Consider the following 22502-nt stretch of genomic DNA (forward strand, 5'->3'; position numbering starts at 1 on the left):
AATAATGTGCAATTTAGCATATTGCTGAACAACTCAACAGCTTTTAGTGACAGTATCTGGCATCATTTTATATGGCAAATGTGTTAGCATTCTTGTTAAAGAGATCAGACCATGTTAAAATTTGATAGGTAATAAGGCACTGCATTTACCGCTTTTCAATCTCTCCAGTAACTATAAAACTACATAAAACAATCAGAATTTAGTCAGAAACTAAAATAAACTTTTAAAAACCCTAGAGCACCACGTTTTCAAGGCACACAAACACAGCTCTGGGCCAGAGCGGGGCCTGTGCCGCCCACAGGGGAGAGGGAAGGCACTGCCCAGAGGGAAACTATGGGGAGAACAGAGGCCATCTAAACTGCAATGACATAACTGTACACCAATAAAGCTTCTCTCAATATTCACACAGTATTCATCCCTTAATTGCCAGAGCCAATCATCTCATTTTCCATCTCCCAGCAGGGCCCTGCGGCCGTGAATCCAGCCCGCCGGGGCTGGCCCGGCTCGGCTGCCACAGCCCTCCCGGGGCCGCTGCACCTCTGCTCCCCAAACACTGCGGGGAAAAGAGCAGGGGAAAAGCAGCAACACACAACAAACTCTACAACCTGCACACAAAAGATAAACACAGAAGAGGCACAAACTGCATTTTATTGCACATTCTGACAACAGTCACTGACTGAGAGTTGCATTTCCAAGGCCAAGATCTGTCTTTTGAGGTACCTCAAACTCAGAAATACCATTTTTACTAGATGTGTACAAGGCCAGGCCTCACTGGAGGCACAGCTTTTCTCGCAACTCTGCATCATCTTGAACTGAAAAAGAATTAAGCAGTGTGCTCATGAGTCTGGCATCTCAGCCAGAAAGGCCAGGTATTAGAGGGAAGAAGTCAGCCTACAAAATCTGATTATTTTTTCTCTTCCATTGGCCTGTCAATAATGATAATCAGAATATAATTCCACATGTTAACATGAAGGTGTTTGTATTTACAGAAGCAGGAACATATCTATGAAGGCTTTTGAATTCTCTTCAAGGACAAGGACATTTGAACCACTAACCCTTTCTTAATAGAGAGGCCCAGTTTAACTTTTCACTGAAGATGTTAAACCCAAGGGCAGTTCATGCAATGCTGTCTTTACATGTCGCTGTAGAGACAGGCAAGCCACCTATTTCTTCATGCACAACAGCCCATCTTTATTCTTCACAGTTCATATTTCTATGGTTTTCTGAAGGCATTGTGTTTCATTTTAATTGCTTAGTAACTTAGTGCAACTCAGTTCATTGGTTAGTAGTTGCTCATGTAGGTGTCAGTCAAAACCTTTCCTCTCTCTAACGCTGTTTCCATTCTTGTCTCCTGCATAGAAGATGTGGGTAGAAGTCTTTCCTCTCACAGGTGCAAATTCCTTTCTCACAGGAACTTGTCAGGCTAGCTGTTAGCTGTACTTAGCCCAAGCAGCAGGCCTGAGCCATCATTTTACAAGGGTAACAAGGCTCTTCTTTTATAGGGTTTACCTATATGCAACATTGACATACGATTCTTTCAGTCTTAAAGAATCATCTTTAATTTCTTTCACGTGAATTTTGACCTTTTTAATATTTGTATATGGTAGATTTGGAGTTCAAATCTGTTTTGAATCATGCCTTCATAGAATCCCAGACTCATGGAATCATTCAGGCTGGGAAAGCTGTGTGAGACCATGGAGTCCCAGCTGTGCCCGATGCCCACCTTGTCCCTGAGGCGACTCCGGCGTTTCGGGGTCTCCCCGGCCCCGGCTGCTGTGGGAGCCCAAGACAGAGAAGTCCAATTCAGCACGACCTGTCCGGGCCCCTCAGGCAGGCCCCAGAGCTGCAGGCAGTCTTAGCAAGCTCAGCTCTTCAGTGATTCTCAGCTCATTTGTGATTTCAGCTCTTGGCTTGCTGAGTGCCTTTGGCAGATGCTGGCAGAGAGAGGAGAAGGCTGTGTGAGGTTCCACAGAGATGTCTTTATTGATGTCTTCTGAGAAGGTCTCAGGGACAGCTCTTCTGCAGAACAGGGCAGAAGTAGGGCTTTATATAGGGTACAGGAGTTTTAGAAACAATCCAATAGTGAGGGTCGAGGCGAAAGTGAGCTGTGGGCTTAGAGAGATAAGCAAGGGTCTGAGGGTGGAAGAGGGGATTCTTAGGTCCAGTCATCATGACCAGGCATTTCCTGTCTTAGGCTGCTGAATGCCATGGAGGCATTGCAGGCCCTGGGCCTGCTACAACTCCACTTTCTGTATTTAGAAAAAAGGCCTATTTCTGTATTTAGAAATGGGGCACACTCTAGTTGAATGTCCAAAGCATTTACTTGTATTCCCATTTCTACTTGCTTCAGAGACCATTCTGGATTAACCAGCAGTCTCTGAGTTCTTGTTTTCTTCATAGCATACGGCCCAATTCTAGTAATCACAGGAACTATAGGCTGCACTTCTGCTTCTGGAATAATTGGCCTTTGGGTAGGAACAGCTTTCTTTTGTGTTAGTGGGGTAGTTCTGATCTTGTTCTTCTGATATTCAGTGCACACTTGAGTGATGCTAAAGTCAAGATCATACTCTCTTATTGCACACCCTTCTATTTTTAGGGCACTTACTCAAAGATTTGTCACAGCATTCAGAGCTAATCTGAATGAGTTTCATGGGTGGATGGTAAGCCTCATGCAACCCACCTTGCACAAATGCATAGCTACATCCCCAAACATTTCTCCCTTCCCACAAACGTGCATTTGTGACTTTCAGGATCTCATTTAGGGCCCTACGAGAGTGGGGATCACAGGCCCTCCCTTGGCACCGGTACATCCCAGTTACGTTGTACCTGCGCGGTATCGCACTGGCTCCTGTTACAACCATGGCAATGGCTATAATAGTTACCACCTTCTCCATCATGTCCATGATTTCTCTAAGTCCATATATTCATGGTTCCAGGTGAGCTTCAGCTTCAGTTCTTTGTCACCTGGCATCAGTTTCCAGACTTCCTCAGGGGCTTTCTTCACTCGGGAGTGATGGATCCAGGCCTGCTGTTCTTTGATCTTGAATGCAGTAAAGGTAGTGAGGAGCACCTGGAATGGTCCTTCCCACTGCAGTTCCAGGGTCTTTTCTGCCAAAGACTTAACATACCCATAATCCCCAGGTTGTACATCATGTACTGGTCCATCCAAATCTCTGTTTTGAGCTCCAGCCACATATTTTGCAGTTCCTCTCAGTTGTTTATTCAGGGCTATCATATACTCGGGTAGGGTTTCCTCCCCTATTTGTGTAGGTGTGGCTCCTTCTTGAACTGCATATGGTCTCCCATATAATATTTCAAAGGGGCTCAATTTTCCCTTGTCCTTGGTTTTGTCCAAATTGGCAATAATGCTAATGGAAGAGCCTGGGGCCAAGGTAGGTTTGCCTCTTCTCCCAATCTCACAATTTGTTGCTTAATCAAATGATTCATCTTTTCCACTTGGCCACTCGATTGAGGATGATATGGGGTATGCAGCTCCCAGTCTATCCCCAGCTGGTGGCTAATTTGTTGCACAATTTTGGAAACAAAATGCGGCCCTCTGTCTGAGGATATGGTGGCTGGAACCCCAAACCTCGGGATTATTTCTTGCAACAGTGCTTTGCTTACCTCTCGTGCTTTAGCTGTCCTAGTAGGGAAAGCTTCTGGCCAACCTGAAAAGGTATCAGGCAATACCAAGAGGTAATGATATCCCCCCTTCCTGGGTAATTCTGTGAAATCGATTTGCCACTGTTGCCCAGGTCCGCAGCCTTTCCCAATTTGTCCAACTTTAGGCTTTGGGATGTTTTTAGGATTAGTTCAGAGGCAAAGACTACACTGACGAGTTACCTGCATTACTGTGCCCTGGAGTTTCCTGGCCATAATTTTTCCTTTCAAATGGTTGTACAGGGCATCTACTCCCCAGAGTGTTTTTTCATGTTCTTTTTGCACTGATGACCACAGCAAATAGGAAGGCGCTACAAGTTTCCCTTCCTCTGTTACAGCCTGTCCTTCTTGATTATAATTTGCTTTTTTTGCCTTAAAAAGTTTCTTATCCTTTTTATTGTACACTGGCTTACCATCAATAGAAATGTTTCCATCTGGGATCAATGTTGCCTCCACTGTCTCCTCAAATACCTCACCTCTGGCTGCGTCTTTTGCCTCTCTGTCCACCAGCATGTTCCCTTCTTCCAATTCAGAGCTCACTTTTTGCTGTGCCTTAATGTGCATGATGGCTGCCTTCTCAGGTAGTTGTACTGCACCTAGTAGTCTCAGTATCTCTTGTGCATGTTTAATATTCTTCCCTTGTGAATTCAACAGTCCTCTCTCTCTCCAAATGGCTCCATGTGCATGAACCACCCCAAACGTGTACCTTGAGTCCGTGTAGATGTTAACCTCTTTTCCTTTTGCCAGCTCTAAGGCTCGAGTTAAGGTGATTATTTCAGCCTTCTGTGCAGAGGTGTTTGCTGGTGAAGGTCCAGACTCTATTACCTCTCTGCTTGTGGTAACCGCATATCCAGGGTGCCTTTTTCCACTGATGACATAGCTGCTTCCATCAGTGAACCAGGTCTCAGCATCTTCAAGTGGGGTGTCCTTCAGATCCGGGCAGCTGGAGAAAGTGGCTCCAGTGGTCTCCAGACAGTCATGGATCACTGCTTCTCCCATACTCCCACTGAGGAAGGAAGCTGAATTTACAATGTGAGTTACCACAATTTCAACATCATCTTGTTCTACTAGTATAGCTTGGTACTTCAGAAACCTCTGTGGGGAGAGCCAATGTCCCCCTTTTGCCTCAAGGACTGCAGACACCGTGTGGGATACCAGCACAGTCATTTTCTGGCCCAGGGTGAATTTGTGTGCTTCCTGGATGTTCACTGCCACTGCTGCAACAGCTCTGAGACACCCTGGCCATCCTTTAGCTGCCGTGTCCAGCTGTTTGGAGAGATAGGCCACTGCTCTCTGGTACGGGCCTAAGTTCTCTGCTAATATTCCCAGGGCAATCCCTTGTTTTTCGTGGGAAAACAGGAAAAATGGTTCACTCACGTCTGGAAGTCCTAGAGCCGGAGCTGACATGAGGGCCTTCTTTAGTTGGTCGGAGGCTTGGGTTGCTTCTTTTGTCCACTGAAGATCTCTGCTCCCTTCCCTGATCAGGGCATATAGAGGTTTAACAAGTAACCCATAGTTAGAAATCCACAGGCTGCACCACCCTGTCATGCCTAAAAAGGTTCTCAGTTCCTTCAGTGTCTGAGGGCTCGGGGTCTGGCATATTGCTTCTTTGCCATCCTGCCCCAAGGTCCTTTGACCAGCACTCACCTCATAACCCAGGCAAATGACTGCTTGCCTCACCATCTGGGCTTTCTTCTGGGATATTCCATACCCCTGCAGGCCCAAACAGTTTAGGAGGCTTACCGTCCAGTGCACGCGTGTCTCCTGGGTCTGGGTGGCTGTTAGGAGGTCATCCACGTACTGCAGCAACTGCCCTTCTCCTGGTAGAGGTTTCCAAGACTCTAAATGCTTGGCAAGTTGCTCCCCAGATACAGTGGGAAGTTCTTGTACTCCTGTGGTAATACACACCATGTGAGCTGCTTCCTCCGTGCAGTTTTGGGGTTCTCCCATTTGAATGCAAAAATTTTCTGGCTGGCCTCGTAGAGAAGGAGGCATAAGAAGGCATCCTTCAAATCTAAAATGGTAAACCAGGTTAGTTCAGGTGTTAAAGGAGTTAATAAAGTATAAGGGTTAGCAACTACTGGATACAAGTCTTCAGTTACTTTGAGAACAGCCCTTAGGTCTTGTACTAACCTGTATGACCCATCAGGCTTTCTTACTGGCAAAATGGGGGTATTGAAATCAGACTGACACTCTCTTAACAGTCCTATTAGCAAAAAGTTTTCTATGATTTTGCTAGTCCCTTCTCTGTCTTCCTTCTTTAGGAGGTATTTTTTAACCCTTACTTGTTGTTCCCCTTCCTTGAGCTTAATTTGTATGGGCAATGCATTCTTTGCTCTCCCTGGTATATTAGAAGCCCATACACCAGGGAATATTTGATCCATTATTTTCTTGAAGTTTTTCTCTTCTTCACTTACAATTTCAATTTCTTTGATTATTAACATTAGGCTTAACAGCTCCACATATTGTTGGTCCTTTACCTCCAAACTAATTTCTCCATTTTTCAATATTATTTTTGCATCCAGCTGCTCTAGCAGATCCCTGCCCAAAAGTGCAGATGGAGCATTAGGCATATATAAAAATGGATGAATCTCCCATTGCTTTCCCAATTTATACTTTAATGGTTTGCAAAAATATGCTCTTTCAGATTGACCAGTAGCCCCCTTTACCATAACATAATCATTTGTTAGAGGTACAGGACCTTATTCAACACTGACAATGTTGTCCCTGTGTCCACTACAAATTCCACTTCCTTTTCCTTGTTCCCCAGTTTAACTACAACCAGAGGGTCCCCTAGGGTAGGGCCCTCCTGTCCTCCTCAGTCCTCCTTCACATGAGCAACCAGCCTTTCCCCCGACCCCCAATCGCTTTTTCTCTGTTCATCACCCCTTCTTCATTCTGGGCACTGGTTTTTCCAGTGTCCAAATTTCTTGCAAAATGCACATGGATCTTTTCCCACTCGGGGTGGTCCTTGTCTTGGCAGGTCTTGCTCACGTTTCTCCTTTTCTCCCGCCCTTACTACTGCTACTAATTTCTTCATCCCTGGTTTATATCCTCCCTCCCGATTACTAAACACTCTCCATGCTTCATCCAATAGAGTCTCCAAGCCTCAGCTATCTGGGCCCCGGATCTTCTGAAGTTTCCACCTGATATCTCCTGTGGATTGTCCGAAAAATAAATTTATTAGTTGTTGTATTCCTTCATCCAATCCAGAGTCCAGGGTGGTATATCGCCGCATCGTGTCCCAGAGGTGATCCAAAAATTCAGAAGGTGTTTGAGTAGGACCTTGTTTAACAGCATATAAGGCTGACCAATTTATGGTTTTAGGAATTGCTCATTCTAGTCCTTTTACTACAAAGTCTTGGTATCTCTTAAGCTGTGCCCATTCATCGGGTTCATTGGGATCCCACATCGTATCCTGAAGGGGAAACACATCTTTGATATCCTCTTGTGCTGCTGCACAAGTGTCTTCAGCTAAATCCTTGGCTACCTTCAAACCCAACTGCTTCTCTGTTTCTGTTAAGGCATCAAGCAGTAACTGCATGTCTGCCCAATCAGGTAAATGCTGCTTAGCCATAAACTTCACCCTTTTAGCAACCCCTATTGGGTCATTCCCATAACCCTTAGCAGTCTTTTCCCAAGCCTCCACATCCACTGAGAAAAAGGGGACCTTAATCATCCTTGGTTCCCCATTAGAGGTTATAGCCTGCCTTAAGGGTGCTTGTATGAGTCCTTTAGTTTGCTTTCTAGTTGTTTGTGGGGGTGGGTTCAGTCTGGTTTGCCTTCTGGCCCTTGATGCTATCAGACCTTGCAGGGAAGGCTCAGGACTTGGTTCAGATTCATCCCATTCACTATCACTACTAGGCAACGGTGGGTAAAGCCTCCATGGTTCCCTTAATTCAGGAGTTGGTGGGGAAACCCCTCCCTCAATTACTGTTTTTCCCAGGGCAGATGAACCAGAAGACAAGTTAGGGGAGGCTAAAGTTGGTGAGGGTTCCAATTTTACTTGTTCCTCTACCCTGCCTCCTTCCTGCTTTCTAGGGGGTGCTAAAAGTGCCTCTACTGTCTCTTGTTCTAAGATCTCTGTTGCATGGAGCACGTGCTACAACCCTGTTTCAGCTTTTCCCTGTTAGCTTTATTATCCTTCTCAAGAGCCAATACCAGTGGATCAGATGGAGGCCTAATCCCACAATCCCTTTGCCACTCAGGGTGATTTCAAAGGCTGAAAAACATAGCAGCATAAGTCACCTCTTGCCACTTCTATTCCCACCTAAGGAAAAGCATGAACTGTAATAGAGTCTCATAGTCCAGTGTACCATTTGCTGGCCACTTCACTCCTCCATCAAGTCTATAGAGTGGCCACCACTACGTGGAAAGTTTGACAAGTTCCCTTTTAGTTTCACTGCCACCATAGCCCACCAGCTCTTTCCAGTGTGTTAACATACACCCTAAAGGGCTTCCTCTGGGAATCTCTTTGCTTTCATTTGCCCCCATGTTTAGGATCCTCTTTTTCACAATGTCATTTGATCTTATCCCAGTTCTTAAATTTCACTTGGTATTCCCTTGGTACAAAAATATACTGGCAACACTCAACTCTAAGAATTTCCACTGCTTTCTTTAATGTTCCTGAAACCCCATTTTCCAACAACTCAAATATTTTACTGCTATCCCGTAACTCTTGACCAATTGCCAACAAAATTCATATAGTTATCTGGGCAGCCTTTTGTTCCTTTTTATAACAGAGAGACAAGTTCCAGTCTTAGGTATTAACCACCTGTACCCTTGCCAGACCCACGAGTCCTGACAGACTGCACACCGAAACACGATCCACAGATCACAGCAGCAATCTTTCCTTGGGCAGGGGAATACCCCTGAACCAGGTTCTCCATTCCTGTGCCTCCTGTTCCTGCTCATATAGTTGTGCTAGCAAACAAAAGGGATAAAACAGCTTGTTAATTAATTTTCTCCTTTTCTCTAAAAAAAGAAAGGGTTAGAAGGCCTTCAAAGGCAGGGTTCAGAGCAGCAGCTGTTAGGGAAAGAACTTGTAGTTCTACAAAAAAGGGGTGGGAAAACTCCTTTTGATTCAATCTAATGAAACCACACCATGTAGTTAGGTACTCCACCCAAGTTGCAGGTTACTAATAATTTATTAAATCAGGTCCTCTGTTAAGCTTTGCTCCAGGTCTATTCCTATTAAAATATGTTTAAAAATTGGAAGCAACTTTTCATACACTGTAGACAGTGTGCAGCTGAAAGCAAAGCGTATCTCTTGTCATGCTGTAACCAAAGGACAGATGGAAACCTTGCAAAGTATCAGTCAAGTTCTGGCAGAAATCTGACGATTCCACGCTGCACCAAGAGCTGTGTGAGTCACGACTATAACCCATTCCGAAGCTTTTTGGACTGCTAACCAAATTTCTCTCACCCTTTGGTGGAAAATGTTACAGAACACAGAGTTCAGCTGCGTATCTGGACACCAAAGAAGTCTCTCAGCTACCTCTGCCAGCACTACTTCTGGGCTCTCTGTTTTCTGCATACAACCAAAGCCGCTAAACTGAATTTCCCTTTTCTTGCTGACAACCTGACTCCTAACACTAATAGTTTAGGCTCACAAAAAAGAAACAGACAGGGGTTTTTCACGACCCCAAACACAACAAAAGTTTTAACAAGGTCCTGCTGAAAATCACACAAACTTTGGCCAGGGCACAGCACAAATCCCTCCACAAGAATTGGGGGGGTGGGGGTAAACCATCAGCACTTTAAAATATTACCACACACTCTAGCAACTGCAAACCTCACATACCAATAAAATTATCAAAACACGCGCTCACCAAACTCTCTGCGTTTTACAGGGAGATAAAAAGAGGTATCCCAAGGCTACAAAGTCTGGACTCCCCTCTGGTTACCCAGGAAACAAATGACTGCCTGATCACCAGGACTGTGTCAGGAGTCCGGAATAGTTGTGGGCTTTCCATTCACTCTTTTAACTACTAAGGAAACAAATTTAACTCACACAAAGCCTTTTTCACCTGACCATACATCAAATAAAAGTTTACATCCAAAAACACATGCTGTCCAAGCTCACACACAGCCTAATTCCCCTCTAACACAGTCTAAGCACAATACAAACACTTGAAATCAGTCCGCTCTCCCAAACAAAAGTGTCAGTGTCCCTCCACAATCAGGCAGGGATTTCAAAGACCTTTTACAACTTTAAGCTTACAAAACTCCCAAAAACACTTACAAAAGTTAATAACACATGCCAAATCACACAAATGATAATGCTTACAACACAAACTCTCACAAACCACAACAAATACGGTGCATCTACAACCTAAACACACAAAATCACAAAACCACCAAACAAACACAGATCCAATTACAATACACACACACACACACACACACACACAGACACACACACACAACGCTGGGGGCACAACCAGGATTGTCTGCCACCCACAATGGGACCCTTCGCAGCCCAAAAATTCGGACTAACCACCCAAATGACGAGTCACTGAGGTGCACCTTTAAACTACAAATTGAAACCAGAGCCACCCCTGCTCCAATCCCAATTCACAACACCACAGCCATTGTCTCCACTACGAGACACGGACTACCAGAGCCCTGGTCCCCACTGCGGGACACGGGTTACCAGACCACTGAGGCGGGACGTCTCCTGCGTCCTATTAACTGCTGATATAATAAGGTACCTTTCCCTAAAGAGAAACATACCTTTTGTCCGTGGTTCCAGCAGGACCTGGTCTTTCCCCACGTAGGCAGCAGGATCACAGGATCCTCCTTCCCAGGAATTCCTGGGTGGGTGCCCAGAGGGGTCCCGGACCCCCACTGGCCCCACGGCCAGAGAGTGCAGGATGTCCTGCTGCAGTCACCAAAGTGATTTATTAAAAAAATATGGATATTGATCTAGCACCGATATCCAACTGTGACGGACAAAAACTCTCTAACAGTTTAAAGCTAGAAAGTGTATGTTTATTGCGATGCCGGGCGGCGTGTGGGATTGCTCCCAAATACACACTGCAATTTACAGGTGATTACAGAGTCCTGTCATCCATACAACTACTGAATACCCAAAATACAAATACATATTCATAATTTCGGTACATCCCATTCCCCGTTTCATAGGCTAATTAGTTCAAAATCTATTAGGCATACGTAGTTTGTTCTTTGAAATGGGTTGGGGTCCCTTTCATGGGAAGGGTCCCAAAATGAGGAAGTAAATGAAGTCTTCCTCATTCTGACCTTTCTACCTTTTCAATGCAAATATGACAAATGAACCCTTGGTAGAATTCCCATTCCCTGGCTTCAATTGGTTTCAGAACACAGGAGGCCCACAATTGTCTTATGTTCCTAAAAGCTATCTGTCAGTTTCTATAGTCTTCATTAGAAACCCAGCTAACCAAACATTGTGTTGACAAGCAATCCATTATTAGTTAATTACTAACTCTTACCTTCATCAAGGCCTACCTATTTATTTTAATTAATTACAATAAAGCTTATCTCTAACTAAAATCTTAGCTCCTCTAAAATGTCTAACTTCCTTAAAGTTTTTGTTTCAAATCCAGCCTCTTGCCATGGTGCTCTTGGGTCTTCCTCTTCAAGATGGGGGTCCCACAAGGTGTGGCCATCAGGGGGTGACTTACGGGGTGCAGGTCGTGCTGTCCTGTCTTGGTTTGGAAAGCCAGGTGTCTGCTAAGGAAGGCAGGAACCTCCCCTGAAATGGAAAATGGAAACTCCTTCCCTCTGAATTGTTATAATTCTGAATTAAGGGGCTCTCAGGCAAAGCTATGGGAATAGGAATTCTTTTTTAGCAAAAATTAAAAATACAAAGGCAATAGCAAAAACCAAAAAAAAAAAACCAAAACCACTGACAGAGTCAGAATACAACCTGACACCCTGTGGGTCAGGGTGCTGGCAGCAGTCCCATTGAATGGTGGCTGCAGCCCTCCTGCAGTGACAGGTGTGGCTCTGTTGGAGCAGGGATCCTGGAGAAGGGTGGAGTTTTCCTCTGAAGGTCCAGTGGTGGTGTAGATGGGCCTGGTCTTCCTCTGGCAATCCAGTGGGAAAAGGTTGATCCTCTGGCAATCCAGTGGGAAAAGGCTGCTGCAATGTTCCAAACTCAGATTCTATCCAGGAAGAAATGCTTGGCTCCTCCCGCTGGGCAGAGCATCTCCCAGTGGCATGATGTCATTTTATCAGCCATGCAGTAGCACTCAATGGCCCATTAACAGAAGGTAATTAATAATTATTGACAGAAGCTATCTCCTGGATGAAGGATTGGTTGTGGAAGAGATAAACTGCCCAATGAACAGAAGATAAGTGCTCCACCTCTGACAGATGGCAAACAGAACACACACTTAGCTTGCAATCCAGGACATGTTCTCACTGGCTGCCCCCATTCTCCAGAGTTCATGGTGTCCAGGGAGGCTGCAGCTGCCGGTGCCGGGAACAAACGAGACGGGTCTTGGTTTCAGAAAGCTCCAGAATCCATTTCTTACCCCCAAAAGACAGGGCAAAGGCAGGTGCCCCCTCAAACACCTATGAAATGGTGAGACTTTAGAGATCGCTGATCAATGTCATTCATTTAACACAATTTGGGCTGTTTTTAAGGGATAAAGATGAATCAGAAGAAAATCAAGGCCAAACCAAAAGGACAAGCAGCCAGGTGTGTTCCCAGCATGGATCACAGGGAATGTGGGTTACCAGGGCTGTGCCCAGCGTGGCTCCTGCAGTGGGGGATGGAGCTGGAGCAGCGCACGAAGCTCTTCCCGCACTCGGGGCACTCGCAGGGCTTCCCTCACCGGTGCCTCCGTTGGTGTTGGGTCAAGTGAGAGCTGCAGGAGAAGCTCTTCCCACACGCGGGACATTCGTAGGGCCTCTCCCCGCTGTGGATGCGCCGGTGCCTGACAAGGTGGCAGTTCTGCCTGAATCCCTTCCCGCAGTCGGGGCAGCAGAAGGGCCTCTCCTCTGTGTGACTCCAATAGTGCAGGAGGAGATGGGAGTGGGTCCGAAACCCCTTCCCACACTTGGAACACTCGTAGGGCCTCTACCCAGAGTAGATCTTTTGGTGGACAATCAGGCTGGAATGCTGGCTGAAGCTTTTCCCACACTCCCCACACTCGTAGGGCCTCTCCCCAATGTGGATTCTCTGGTGGCAGAACAGACTGGAGCTCTGGCTGAATCTCTTCCCACACTCCCCACACTCGTAGGGCCGTTCCCCAGTGTGGGTCCTCTGGTGCTGGATCAGGGTGGAGCTCTGCCTGAAGCTCTTCCCACATTCCTCACACTCATGGGGCCTCTCCCCAGTGTGGATGAGCCGGTGTCTGACAAGATGGGAGTTCCGCCTGAAGCCCTGCCCGCAGTCGGGGCAGCGGAAGGGCCTCTCCTCTGTGTGCGTGCGCCGGTGCATGAGGAGATCAGAGCTGGTCTGAAACCTCTTCCTGCACTGATCACACTTGTAGGGCCACTCCCCAGTGTGGGTCCTCTGGTGCCTCATCAGGTTGGAGCTGTGCCTGAAGCTCTTCCCACACTCCTCGCACTTGTGGGGCTTCTCTCCATCAGGAACCTCCTCATGGACCACCAGCTCCGACCTCTGGCTCCAGCTCCGGCCGCCTTCCCGGCCCAGGCTGGCTCTTTCCCCCTCAGATCCCCGCCATCTGCGTTTGCAGCCCCTCCTCGTGCGGCATCTCCGGGGCTTTTCCTCCCCGTTGGGTTCCTGCACCGTGGAGCTGCTCAAAACGGCCTCTGCCACGAGGTTCTGCTGTGCTGGGCTGGGAGATGCAGCAGGAGAGAGAGGCAAAGGGGCACTGACTTCCTCCTCACCTGACTCCATGTCCAGGGACATCTTCCTCTTCCTCACTACCTCACAAGAAGTGACAATGGGAAATCCTGGTTTGGGGAAAACAAGGGATGAGCATGTTGAGTTTGAAGGTCTTTCTGCCCAAGTCTATCTCTACAAGTCACCAGCGAGCTAGGCTCCAGAAAAACCTCCCAAACACCAAGATTCAGTGCTGAAAAACCCTCCCCAGGAGTTCCCCACCCCTGCTCCCTCCCCTCTGCTCTTCGGGAGTTCCCCCTGTCCCAGCTGCTGGGGTCACGCTTGCATTGGGGGTCCCCCTTCTCCTCGGTGCCCGCCCTCCCCAGCCTGCTGGCAGTCCCAGCAATCCCAAAACCTGCCCCCTCTTCGCTCCCCATTCAGGGCTGCCGGGGCTTTTTGGGCTCCCTTCTCCCCTCATGCTCTGCTCCGGGCTGCAGGGGCTCCAAGGAGTCCCCCCTGCCCCTCTCCAGCCTCTGCAGGCTCCCGCCAATGGCGGCGCTCCCCCCTCTCTGGGCTCCCCACTTTGGGCTCCTGGGGGACACAGGGCTCTGCTCCTCCAGGCTGCCTCTGCCGCCAGCCGCCACCGCCACCCCCCGATGTCCCCCCGAGGGGCCTTTTCCGCTCAGCCTTGCACTTCTTCATTCTCCAAACATCCCCCCAAAAAAATCCCAGCCCAGGGACCCCCCGGGATATTTGGCCCGAGCTCCCCCTCCCCGCTCACCTGCGCCATGGGGGCGATGATCCCACAGGTGGGGGCTGCGAATGCACGGAGGGCTCGACCGCGTGCTTCCTGCTGCTCAGCCTTGATCCGCCTCTGTCCCTCCTCTTCCTCTTCCTGCCCCTTCTCCTATTCCATCCCCCGCCTCCTCCTAATCCTTCTCCTCCCTAACCACACCTCCTTCTCCTTCTGTGGCTGCTCTCTCTTCGCCTTCCCCCTCCTCTTCCATCTCCCCCCCTCACCCTCCTCCTCCCTAATCCCGCCTCCTCCTCCTCCTTCATCCCTCCCCTTCCCTCCCTCCTCCTCCTCCCGCAGCAGCAGCGACCCCCTCGCTGCCCCGTTCCCGGAGCCCTCGCAGCCCGCGGCAGGAGCGGGGCTGGAGCCGGCACAGCTCGGCACGGGCAGCGCGGGGCTCTCGGCTGCTCCCGGCCGCTGCGGAGAAGGGGGGAAGCCGGCCCGGGCAAAAGGAGAGGCAAACTGCGACAACTGGGGGCCCCACATCCAAACTGGGCCCTGCTGGGGAGCCTGCCTGGGCACTGCCAGCCCTTGGGGCTCCTCTCGGCACAGCCGGGAGGGGGGAACGCACAGAGGGCTGCGGGATCCCAGCGCTGGCAGCACTGCCAGGGACTGGGCTCTGCTGGCATCATACTGGGAGTGACTGGGACTCTACTGGGTTTGTTCTGGGATCATACTGGAATCACACTTGGACTGTACTGGCTTTGTACTGATATCATTCTGGGATCATACTGGGGGTGAGCAGGAGCCTGCAGAGACAATTGAGACCATGTTAGGGGCAAATGGGATCTACTGGGAGTGACTGGCATTATGCTGAGGGTGACTGGGAGCAGCTGGGAGCAACTGGGATCATGACAGGAGCAACTGGGAGTGGCTGGCTGTGTGCTGGGAGGGATTGGAAACAACTGGGCTTCTACTGGGATCAACTGGGGTCAAGCTGGAGGTGACTGGGATCATCCTGGCAGTGAGTGCCACTGCACTGAGGCTGACTGGGAGTGCTTGGCAGCAAATGGGATCATACTGGGGAATAATGGGAGGGACTGGGAACCTGCTGGAGGGACCTGGCATACACTGGGAGATACTGGGAGTGACTGGAACAAAAGGGAGGATGAAAGAGAGCCACTGGAACCATGTGGAGCACAACTGGTTCATACTGGCAGGGACTGGGAGCACACTGGGCTCATCTCTGGATCATACTGGGAGGGACTGGACTAATACTGGGAGAATCTGAGAGCGACTGGGAACACACCCTGCACATCATCCCCCATACTGGGCCTGACTGGGAGCAACTGGGATTATACTGGGACCACACTGGGAGGGCTGGCATGTGACTGGGATCCAGCTGGAGCTTACTGGGATCATATTGGGGTTGAAAGGGAGTGACTGGGATCACACTTTGGCCTACTGGGAGCACCTGAGAGAAACTGGGATCATGCTGCAAGCAAACTGGAGGAACTGGGCAGGACTGGATGCATGCTGGAGGCAGCTGGGATATTCTGGGCATGACTGGGGGATCACACTGGGAGAACTGACACCTTCCTGGGGCCACTGGCGGCGCATGGAAATGACTGCAGACATGCTGGGAAATGTTGGGGGGTTTTGTGGATTTTGGGGGGGCTTTGGATTTTGGGGGTTTTATTGGCACTTTGGGGGGGGTGTTTTTCTGGGGATGTTTGGGGCTTTATTGAATTTTTTTTTTAGTTTTTTTGTATTTTGGGAGGTTTTACTGGGATTTTGTTGGGGGTTTTTTGGGATTCTCATAAATTCTGGGAGTTTTATTGGGATTTCTAGGAGATTTTTAGGCATTTATTGGAATTGTGGGGGTTTTAGTGGGATTCATTGGGGATTTGAGGTTTTTTTTGAGAGTTTTGGTAGGCTTTTTCGGGTTTTTTGGTTGTTGTCATGATTTCTTTGGGTCTTCGGGTGAGATTTTGTGGGATTTTTATGGGTTTTGGGACATTTTTTGGGGGATTAGCAGGGTTTCATCGGGATTTTGGGCGTTATTGGGATTTCAAAAGACTTTGTGGGCTTTTATTGGGATTCTAGGGTGTTCTAATGGGATTTTGTGAGATTTATTTCAGATTTCTTGAGTTTTATTGGGACTTTTGGGGCTTTTAAGGAGATTTTTATGCCTCTCAGCCCTTCTGCAAACCCTGGGACAACCCCAAAGGCCCCAGACCCCCAAATCCCCCACAAATTCCACTAAAAATCCCAAATTCCTCAAGAAATTATAATAGGATCCTCCAAAACCCCAGAGGATCCCACAAAATCCCAGTGAAACCCACCAAAACTAAAAAAAAACCGCCAAAATTTCACTAAACCCCCTGAAAAACCAACCCCCCCAAGCCCAATAAAATCCCCCAACATCCAAAACTCCCCAAATCCACAAAACCCCCAAAATCCCATAACCCCCCAAAACACAAGGTTTTGGTTTTGCTTTGGTTTCTCTCCAAGACCTCTATAATTCCCCCTGAACTTCCATCAAATACCCAGTAAAGCCCTAGAGAAGCCCCAAGATAATCCCCCAAAACCCTGCTAAAATTCATCAAAATTGCCCCAAAATCCCAAAAATGCCCCCCAGAACCCCCCAGACTCTCTGGGGCCGTCCTGGATCAGGGGCACCGGCCGGTGGAACAGGAGCCACCTCAGGGCCCCTCGGAGCTCTGTGGGGAGGGGGCACCATGGGAGATCCCCAAAAACGGGAGGGGGAGGGTGGAACCCCTGTTGTGCCCCCTCGCCCCGAAACCCCCAGACCCCGGTTCAGGGGGGGCCTGGGACCCCCCGGGACCCCCAAATCTCCCCCGGGACCCCTCGGGGAGCCCCAACCCCCCCCAAGGTTGGCCCTGGATCACCCTGGACCCCCAAAACCTTCCCGGGACCCTCAGACCCCCCAGTTCCCCACAAAATTGACCCCAGACCCACCTGAGACCCCCTCAAATCCATCAGACTGCCCCAAATCCCCCTCAATCCCCCCCAAACCCTGGGAAATCCCCTCACACTCCGCTAAAGCCCCCCAGATGCACCTCAGAACCCCCCAGATCCCCCCAGCTCCTCCCACAATCCCCCAAAATCCCCTCAGACCCTCCCAATTCCCCTCAGATCCCCCTAAACCCACCTGAGAACGCTCCAGACCCTCTCAAGCTGCCCCCAAAGATCCCTAAAGCCCCCTCAGACCCACCAAAGCCCCCTCAGACCCCCTCATTATCCCCAAACACACCGCACACCCCCCTATTTCCCGTCAATCTCCCCAAAATCCCCGATTTCTCCTCAGACCGCCCCAAACCCCCCCAGTTTCCCCTCAGCGCCCTCCTCAACCGCGCGCGCCTCTGAATCTCCCGCCTCCGCCGCGTGCACGGGCTCCCCAGCCAATAGCGGCGCGCCCCGCCCCGAACCGACCAATGAGGGCGCGGCTCCCCTCAGCAGCGCCCGCCTCCCCGCGGCGCTGCAGCCAATCAGAGGCGAGCCGCAGCGGCGGTGGCGGTGCCGGGCGCTGCAGAGAGCGGGGGCGGCGCTGGGAGCGGCCGGAGCGCTCCGGGAGCTGCTGAGGCGGCCGGGACAGGGCCGGGAGCGGCTGAGAGGGGATCGGGGGGGTCTGGGGAGGGTCCGGGGGGTCTGGGCGGGCTTTGGGGAGGGTTCCGGGGTGTGGGCGGCGTCTGGGGAGGGGTCTTGGCTGGGGGATCGTGAGGTGTCAGGGAGGGTCTGGGGAGGGGTCCTGGGGCACCCTGGGGGGATCTGGGGGTGGGGAGGGGTCCTGAGAGGGGTCTCGAGGGGGGTCCTGGGGGGACTTTGGGGTTCCAGGGTGGTCCTGGGCCAACCTTGGGGGCTTTTCAGGGGGATTTGGGGTTCCCGGAGGAGATTTGAGGATCCTGGGGGTTCCCAGGCCCCCCCCTCCCGTTTCTGGGGGTCTCCCATGGTGCCCCCTCCCCACAGAGCTCCGAGGGCCCCTGAGGTGGCTCCTGTTCCACCGGCCAGTGCCCCTGATCCAGGACGGCCCCAGAGAGTCTGGGGAGTTCCGGGGGGATATTTGGGGGAATTTTGGGGTTTGGGGCATTTTGGGGCAGTTTTGAGGCAATTTTGGGAGGATTTTGGGGATTTTCTTGGGTTTTTTTTAGGGCTTTGGAGGATTTTGATGGAAGTTTAGGGGGTATTATTGGGGTTTTGGAGAGAATTATTGGGTTTTGGGGAGTTATGGGATTTTGGGGGTTTTGTGGATTTGGGGAGTTTTGGATTTTGGGTGATTTTATTGGGGTTGGGGAGGTTGGTTTTTGAGGGGCTTCAGTGAAATTTTGGGGAGGTTTTTGAGTTTTGGTGGGTTTCACTGGGATTTTGTGGGATTCTCTGGGGTTTTGGAGGATCTTATTGTAATTTCTTGAGGAATTTGGGATTTTTTAGTGGAATTTGGGGGGGATTTGGGGGTCTGGAGCCTTTGGGGTTGTCCCAGGGTTTGCAGAAGGGCTGAGAGGCATCAAAATCTCCTTAAAAGCCCCAAAAGTCCCAATAAAACTCATGAAATCTGAAATAAATCTCACAAAATCCCATCAGAACACCCTAGAATCCCAATAAAAGCCCACAAAATCTTTTGAAATCTCATGAACCCCCAAAATCCCGATGAAACCCCGCAAATCCCCCAAAAATGTCCCCTAAATAATAAAAATCCCATAAAATCTCCCCCCAACAGCCAAAGAAATCATGACAACACCCAAAAAAACCCAAAAAACCCTGCAAATCCCACGAAAATTCCCCAAAAACACAAATTGCCAAAAAACCCAAATCCCCAATTAATCCCACTAAATGGCCCCACAATTCCAATAAATGCCTGAAAATCTCCTAAAAATCCCAATGAAACTCCCAGAATTTCTGAGAATCCCAAAAAACCCCCAACAAAATCCCAGTAAAACCTCCCAAATACAAAAAAACCCCCAAAATTTTCAATAAACCAAACATCCCCAGAACAATCCCCCCCAAAGCACCAATAAAACCCCCAAAATCCACAAAACCCCCCAACATTTCCCACCTTGTCCCAGCATGTCTGCAGTCATTTCCAGGCGCTGCCAGTGGCCCCAGGAAGGTGTCAATTCTCCCAGTGTGATCCCCCAGTCATGCCCAGAATATCCCAGCTGCCTTCAGCATGCATCCAGTCCTGCCCAGTTCCTCCAGTTTGCTTGCAGCATGATCCCAGTTTCTCTCAGGTGCTCCCAGTAGGCCAAAGTGTGATCCCAGTCACTCCCTTTCAACCCCAATATGATCCCAGGAAGCTCCAGCTGGATCCCAGTCACATGCCAGCCCTCCCAGTGTGGTCCCAGTATAATCCCAGTTGCTCCCAGTCAGGCCCAGTATGGGGGATGATGTGCAGGGTGTGTTCCCAGTCGCTCTCAGATTCTCCCAGTATTAGTCCAGTCCCTCCCAGTATGATCCAGAGATGAGCCCAGTGTGCTCCCAGTCCCTGCCAGTATGAACCAGTTGTGCTCCACATGGTTCCAGTTGCTCTCTTTCACCCTCCCTTTTGTTCCAGTCACTCCCAGTTCCTTCCAGTATGATCCCATTTGCTGCCAAGCACTCCCAGTCAGCCTCAGTGCAGTGGCACTCACTGCCAGGATGATCTCAGTCACCTCCAGCGTGATCCCAGTTGATCCCAGTAGAAGCCCAGTTTGTTCCAGTGACCACCAGCATGTTCCCAGTCACTCCCAGTTCCTCCCAGTTGGGTTTTTTGGGGGGATGTTTGGAGAATGAAGAAGTGCAAGGCTGAGCGGAAAAGGCCCCTTGGGGGGACATCGGGGGGTGGCGGTGGCGGCTGGCGGCAGAGGCAGCCTGGAGGAGCAGAGCCCTGTGTCCCCCAGGAGCCCAAAGTGGGGAGCCCAGAGAGGGGGGAGCGCCGCCATTGGCGGGAGCCTGCAGAGGCTGGAGAGGGGCAGGGGGGACTCCTTGGAGCCCCTGCAGCCCGGAGCAGAGCATGAGGGGAGAAGGGAGCCCAAAAAGCCCCGGCAGCCCTGAATGGGGAGTGAAGAGGGGGCAGCTTTTAGGATTGCTGGGACTGCCAGCAGGCTGGGGAGGGCGGGCACCGAGGAGAAGGGGGACCCCCAATGCAAGCGTGACCCCAGCACCTGGGACAGGGGAGTCCCGGAACACCAGAGGGGAGGGAGCAGGGACAGGGAACTCCTGGGTAAGCTTTTTCCGGGCTGACTCGTGGTGTTTGGGAGGTTTTTCTGGAGCCTAGGTCGCTGGTGACTTGTTGAGAGTGACTTGGGAAGAAGGACCTTCAAACTCAATGTGCTCATCCTTTGTTTTCCTCAAACCAGGATTTCCATTGCCAACCCCCATTGAGGCTGTGAGGAAAATGCCCCAGAACATGCAAGCAGGTGAGGAGGAAGTCAGTGCCCCTTTCCCCTCTCTCCTGCTCCATCTCCCAGCCCAGCACAGCCCCGGCTGCAGGACAGCCTGGGGGCATCTCCTTGCCCTTGCCTGTGGCCCGGAGGCAAATGCCATCCTGTCCTTGTCCTTCCTCCCCCAGAGCAGGAGCTGAGGATGGAGAGCAGGGAGGACAAATCCCCGCGGCAGAACCTCGTGGCAGAGGCCGTTTTGAGCGGCTCCATGGCGCAGGAACCCAACGGGGAGGAAAAGCCCCGGAGATGCCGCACGAGGAGGGGCTGCAAACGCAGCCCAGGTTGCTCTGAGGAGTAAAGATCCACCCTGTGCCAGGAAGGTGGACAGAGCTTCAGCCAGAGCTTGGAGCTGGTGGTCCATGAGGAGGTTCCTGATGGGGAGAAGCCTCACAGGTGCTTGGAGTGTGGGAAGAGCTTCTGGTGGATCACCAGCCTGATCGTGCACCAGAGGAGCCACACTGGGGAACGGCCCTACGAGTGTGGGGAGTGTGGGAAAGGCTTCAGGTGCAGCTCTGAGCTCATCACTCACTAACACATCCATACCGGGGAGAGGCCCTATGACTGTCCCGAGTGTCAGAAGAGGTTTCAGACCAGCTCCAGTCTCCTCCAGCATCAATGGATTCACACAGAGGAGAGGCCCTTCCGCTGCCCGGACTGCAGAAAGGGCTTCAACTGCAACTCAAACTTTGCCAGGCACCGGTGCATCCACAGTGGGGAGAGGCCCTACGAGTGTCCCCAGTGTGGGAAGAGCTTTACCCACAGCTCTAACTTGACCAAACACCAACAGAGTCACCAGTAAGGGAAGTCCTGCAAGTGCCCTGAGTGTGGGAAGAGCCTCGTGTGTTGCTCCAGCTTCATCCCCCATTGGAGAACCCGCATTGGGAAGAGACTTGCTGATCCATGTTCCCTGTGATCCATGGTGGGAAGACACTTGTCACTTTTCCTGCCCCTGCTAATGACCTGATGTGGGATTGAAGAACAAGAGGGTCTGGCCAGAGCCGTGTCATTACACTCACTCCCACCTCAGGTCATTGCCAGGGGCAGGAAAGGGACTCTCTCTCTCTCCCTGAGGAGAAAGGTGTCCTTTTTCCAGGCAGGAGGAAATACGTGGCCAGGAAGAGCCACTCAGTGGTGATGTTGTAGTTTTCCCTGTAAATAGTTTTTCTTATCCCTTCTGTTATCAATATTGCTTTTTTCCTGTTTGTTCCTTATCTCATTGCTGTTCCCAGTAAATTGTTCTTATCCCAGCCTGGGATCTTTGCCTTTTTTTCTTTCCATGGGAGGCGGGAGGGCAGCGAGCAGCAGCACGGTTTTAGCGGGAGCAGGAAATTGGGGAATCCCATTCCTGAACCCTGGCCCATGGAAACCGAGCATCCCAGCTGGTCCCAGCCCTGGTGGCCATGGCAACAGCCTTGGGAGCGGGTCCCTGGCTGGGGCTGTGGGAACCTCTTCCCTCTGGTGCCCAGGGACAGGACTGGAGGGAACGGCTGCAGCTGAGTCGGGGCAGGCTCAGGTTGGATCTCAGGAAAAGGTTTTTCCCCAGAGGCTGCTGGGGCACTGCCCAGGCTCCCCAGGGAAGGCTCCCAGCTCCAGGGCTCTCTGAGCTCCAGCAGCGTTTGGACAGCGCTGCCAGGCCCAGGCTGGCATTGTTGGGGTGTCCCGTGCAGGGCCAGCAGTTGGACTCCAGGATCCTGATGGGTCCCTCCCAGCTCAGCCAATTCTGTGGATCTGGGATCCCGTGACCCTGGGGATGGGGCTGCCAATGGTTGCCATGGCAACGGGCTCTGGCTGCAGGCCTGAGCTGGTGTCCATGGCACCCACCCCTGGCATGGGGTCTGCATGGAGCTGCCGAGGGACTGAGCATGGCAACAGGGGGCTGGGGATGGTTGCC

At 50.8% G+C, this 22502-nt stretch overlaps 1 protein-coding gene and 1 pseudogene across 1 annotated transcript; both read right to left on the reverse strand.

Annotated features, from left to right (window-relative positions):
• Positions 1-768: 768 nt before the first annotated feature.
• On the reverse strand, positions 769-5571 carry LOC135292525 (uncharacterized). Its single transcript, XM_064406717.1, has 3 exons — positions 5404-5571; positions 4137-5373; positions 769-812 (listed from the first exon to the last, which is right to left on the reverse strand). Exons 1-3 carry the CDS (start codon positions 5569-5571, stop codon positions 769-771), a joined length of 1449 nt encoding a protein of 482 aa, XP_064262787.1.
• A 6859-nt stretch (positions 5572-12430) lies between these two features.
• The window catches only part of LOC135292526 (zinc finger protein 850-like), a 183682-nt pseudogene continuing 173610 nt past the window's right edge, over positions 12431-22502 (reverse strand).

Source organism: Passer domesticus, unplaced genomic scaffold (assembly GCF_036417665.1).
Source record: "Passer domesticus isolate bPasDom1 unplaced genomic scaffold, bPasDom1.hap1 HAP1_SCAFFOLD_37, whole genome shotgun sequence".
In the NCBI taxonomy this organism is placed as follows: Eukaryota; Metazoa; Chordata; class Aves; order Passeriformes; family Passeridae; genus Passer; species Passer domesticus.

Coding starts and splice junctions, on each gene's coding strand:
- LOC135292525 (XM_064406717.1), bottom strand. CDS start 5,571: ATGGTGTGTATTACCACAGGAGTACAAGAACTTCCCACTGTATCTGGG. Junction 5,374..5,403: donor AGACACGCGTGCACTGGACG/GTAAGCCTCCTA, acceptor TTGGGCCTGCAG/GGGTATGGAATATCCCAGAA. Junction 813..4,136: donor GGCAAAAGACGCAGCCAGAG/GTGAGGTATTTG, acceptor ATTCTTTTTCAG/TTCAAGATGATGCAGAGTTG.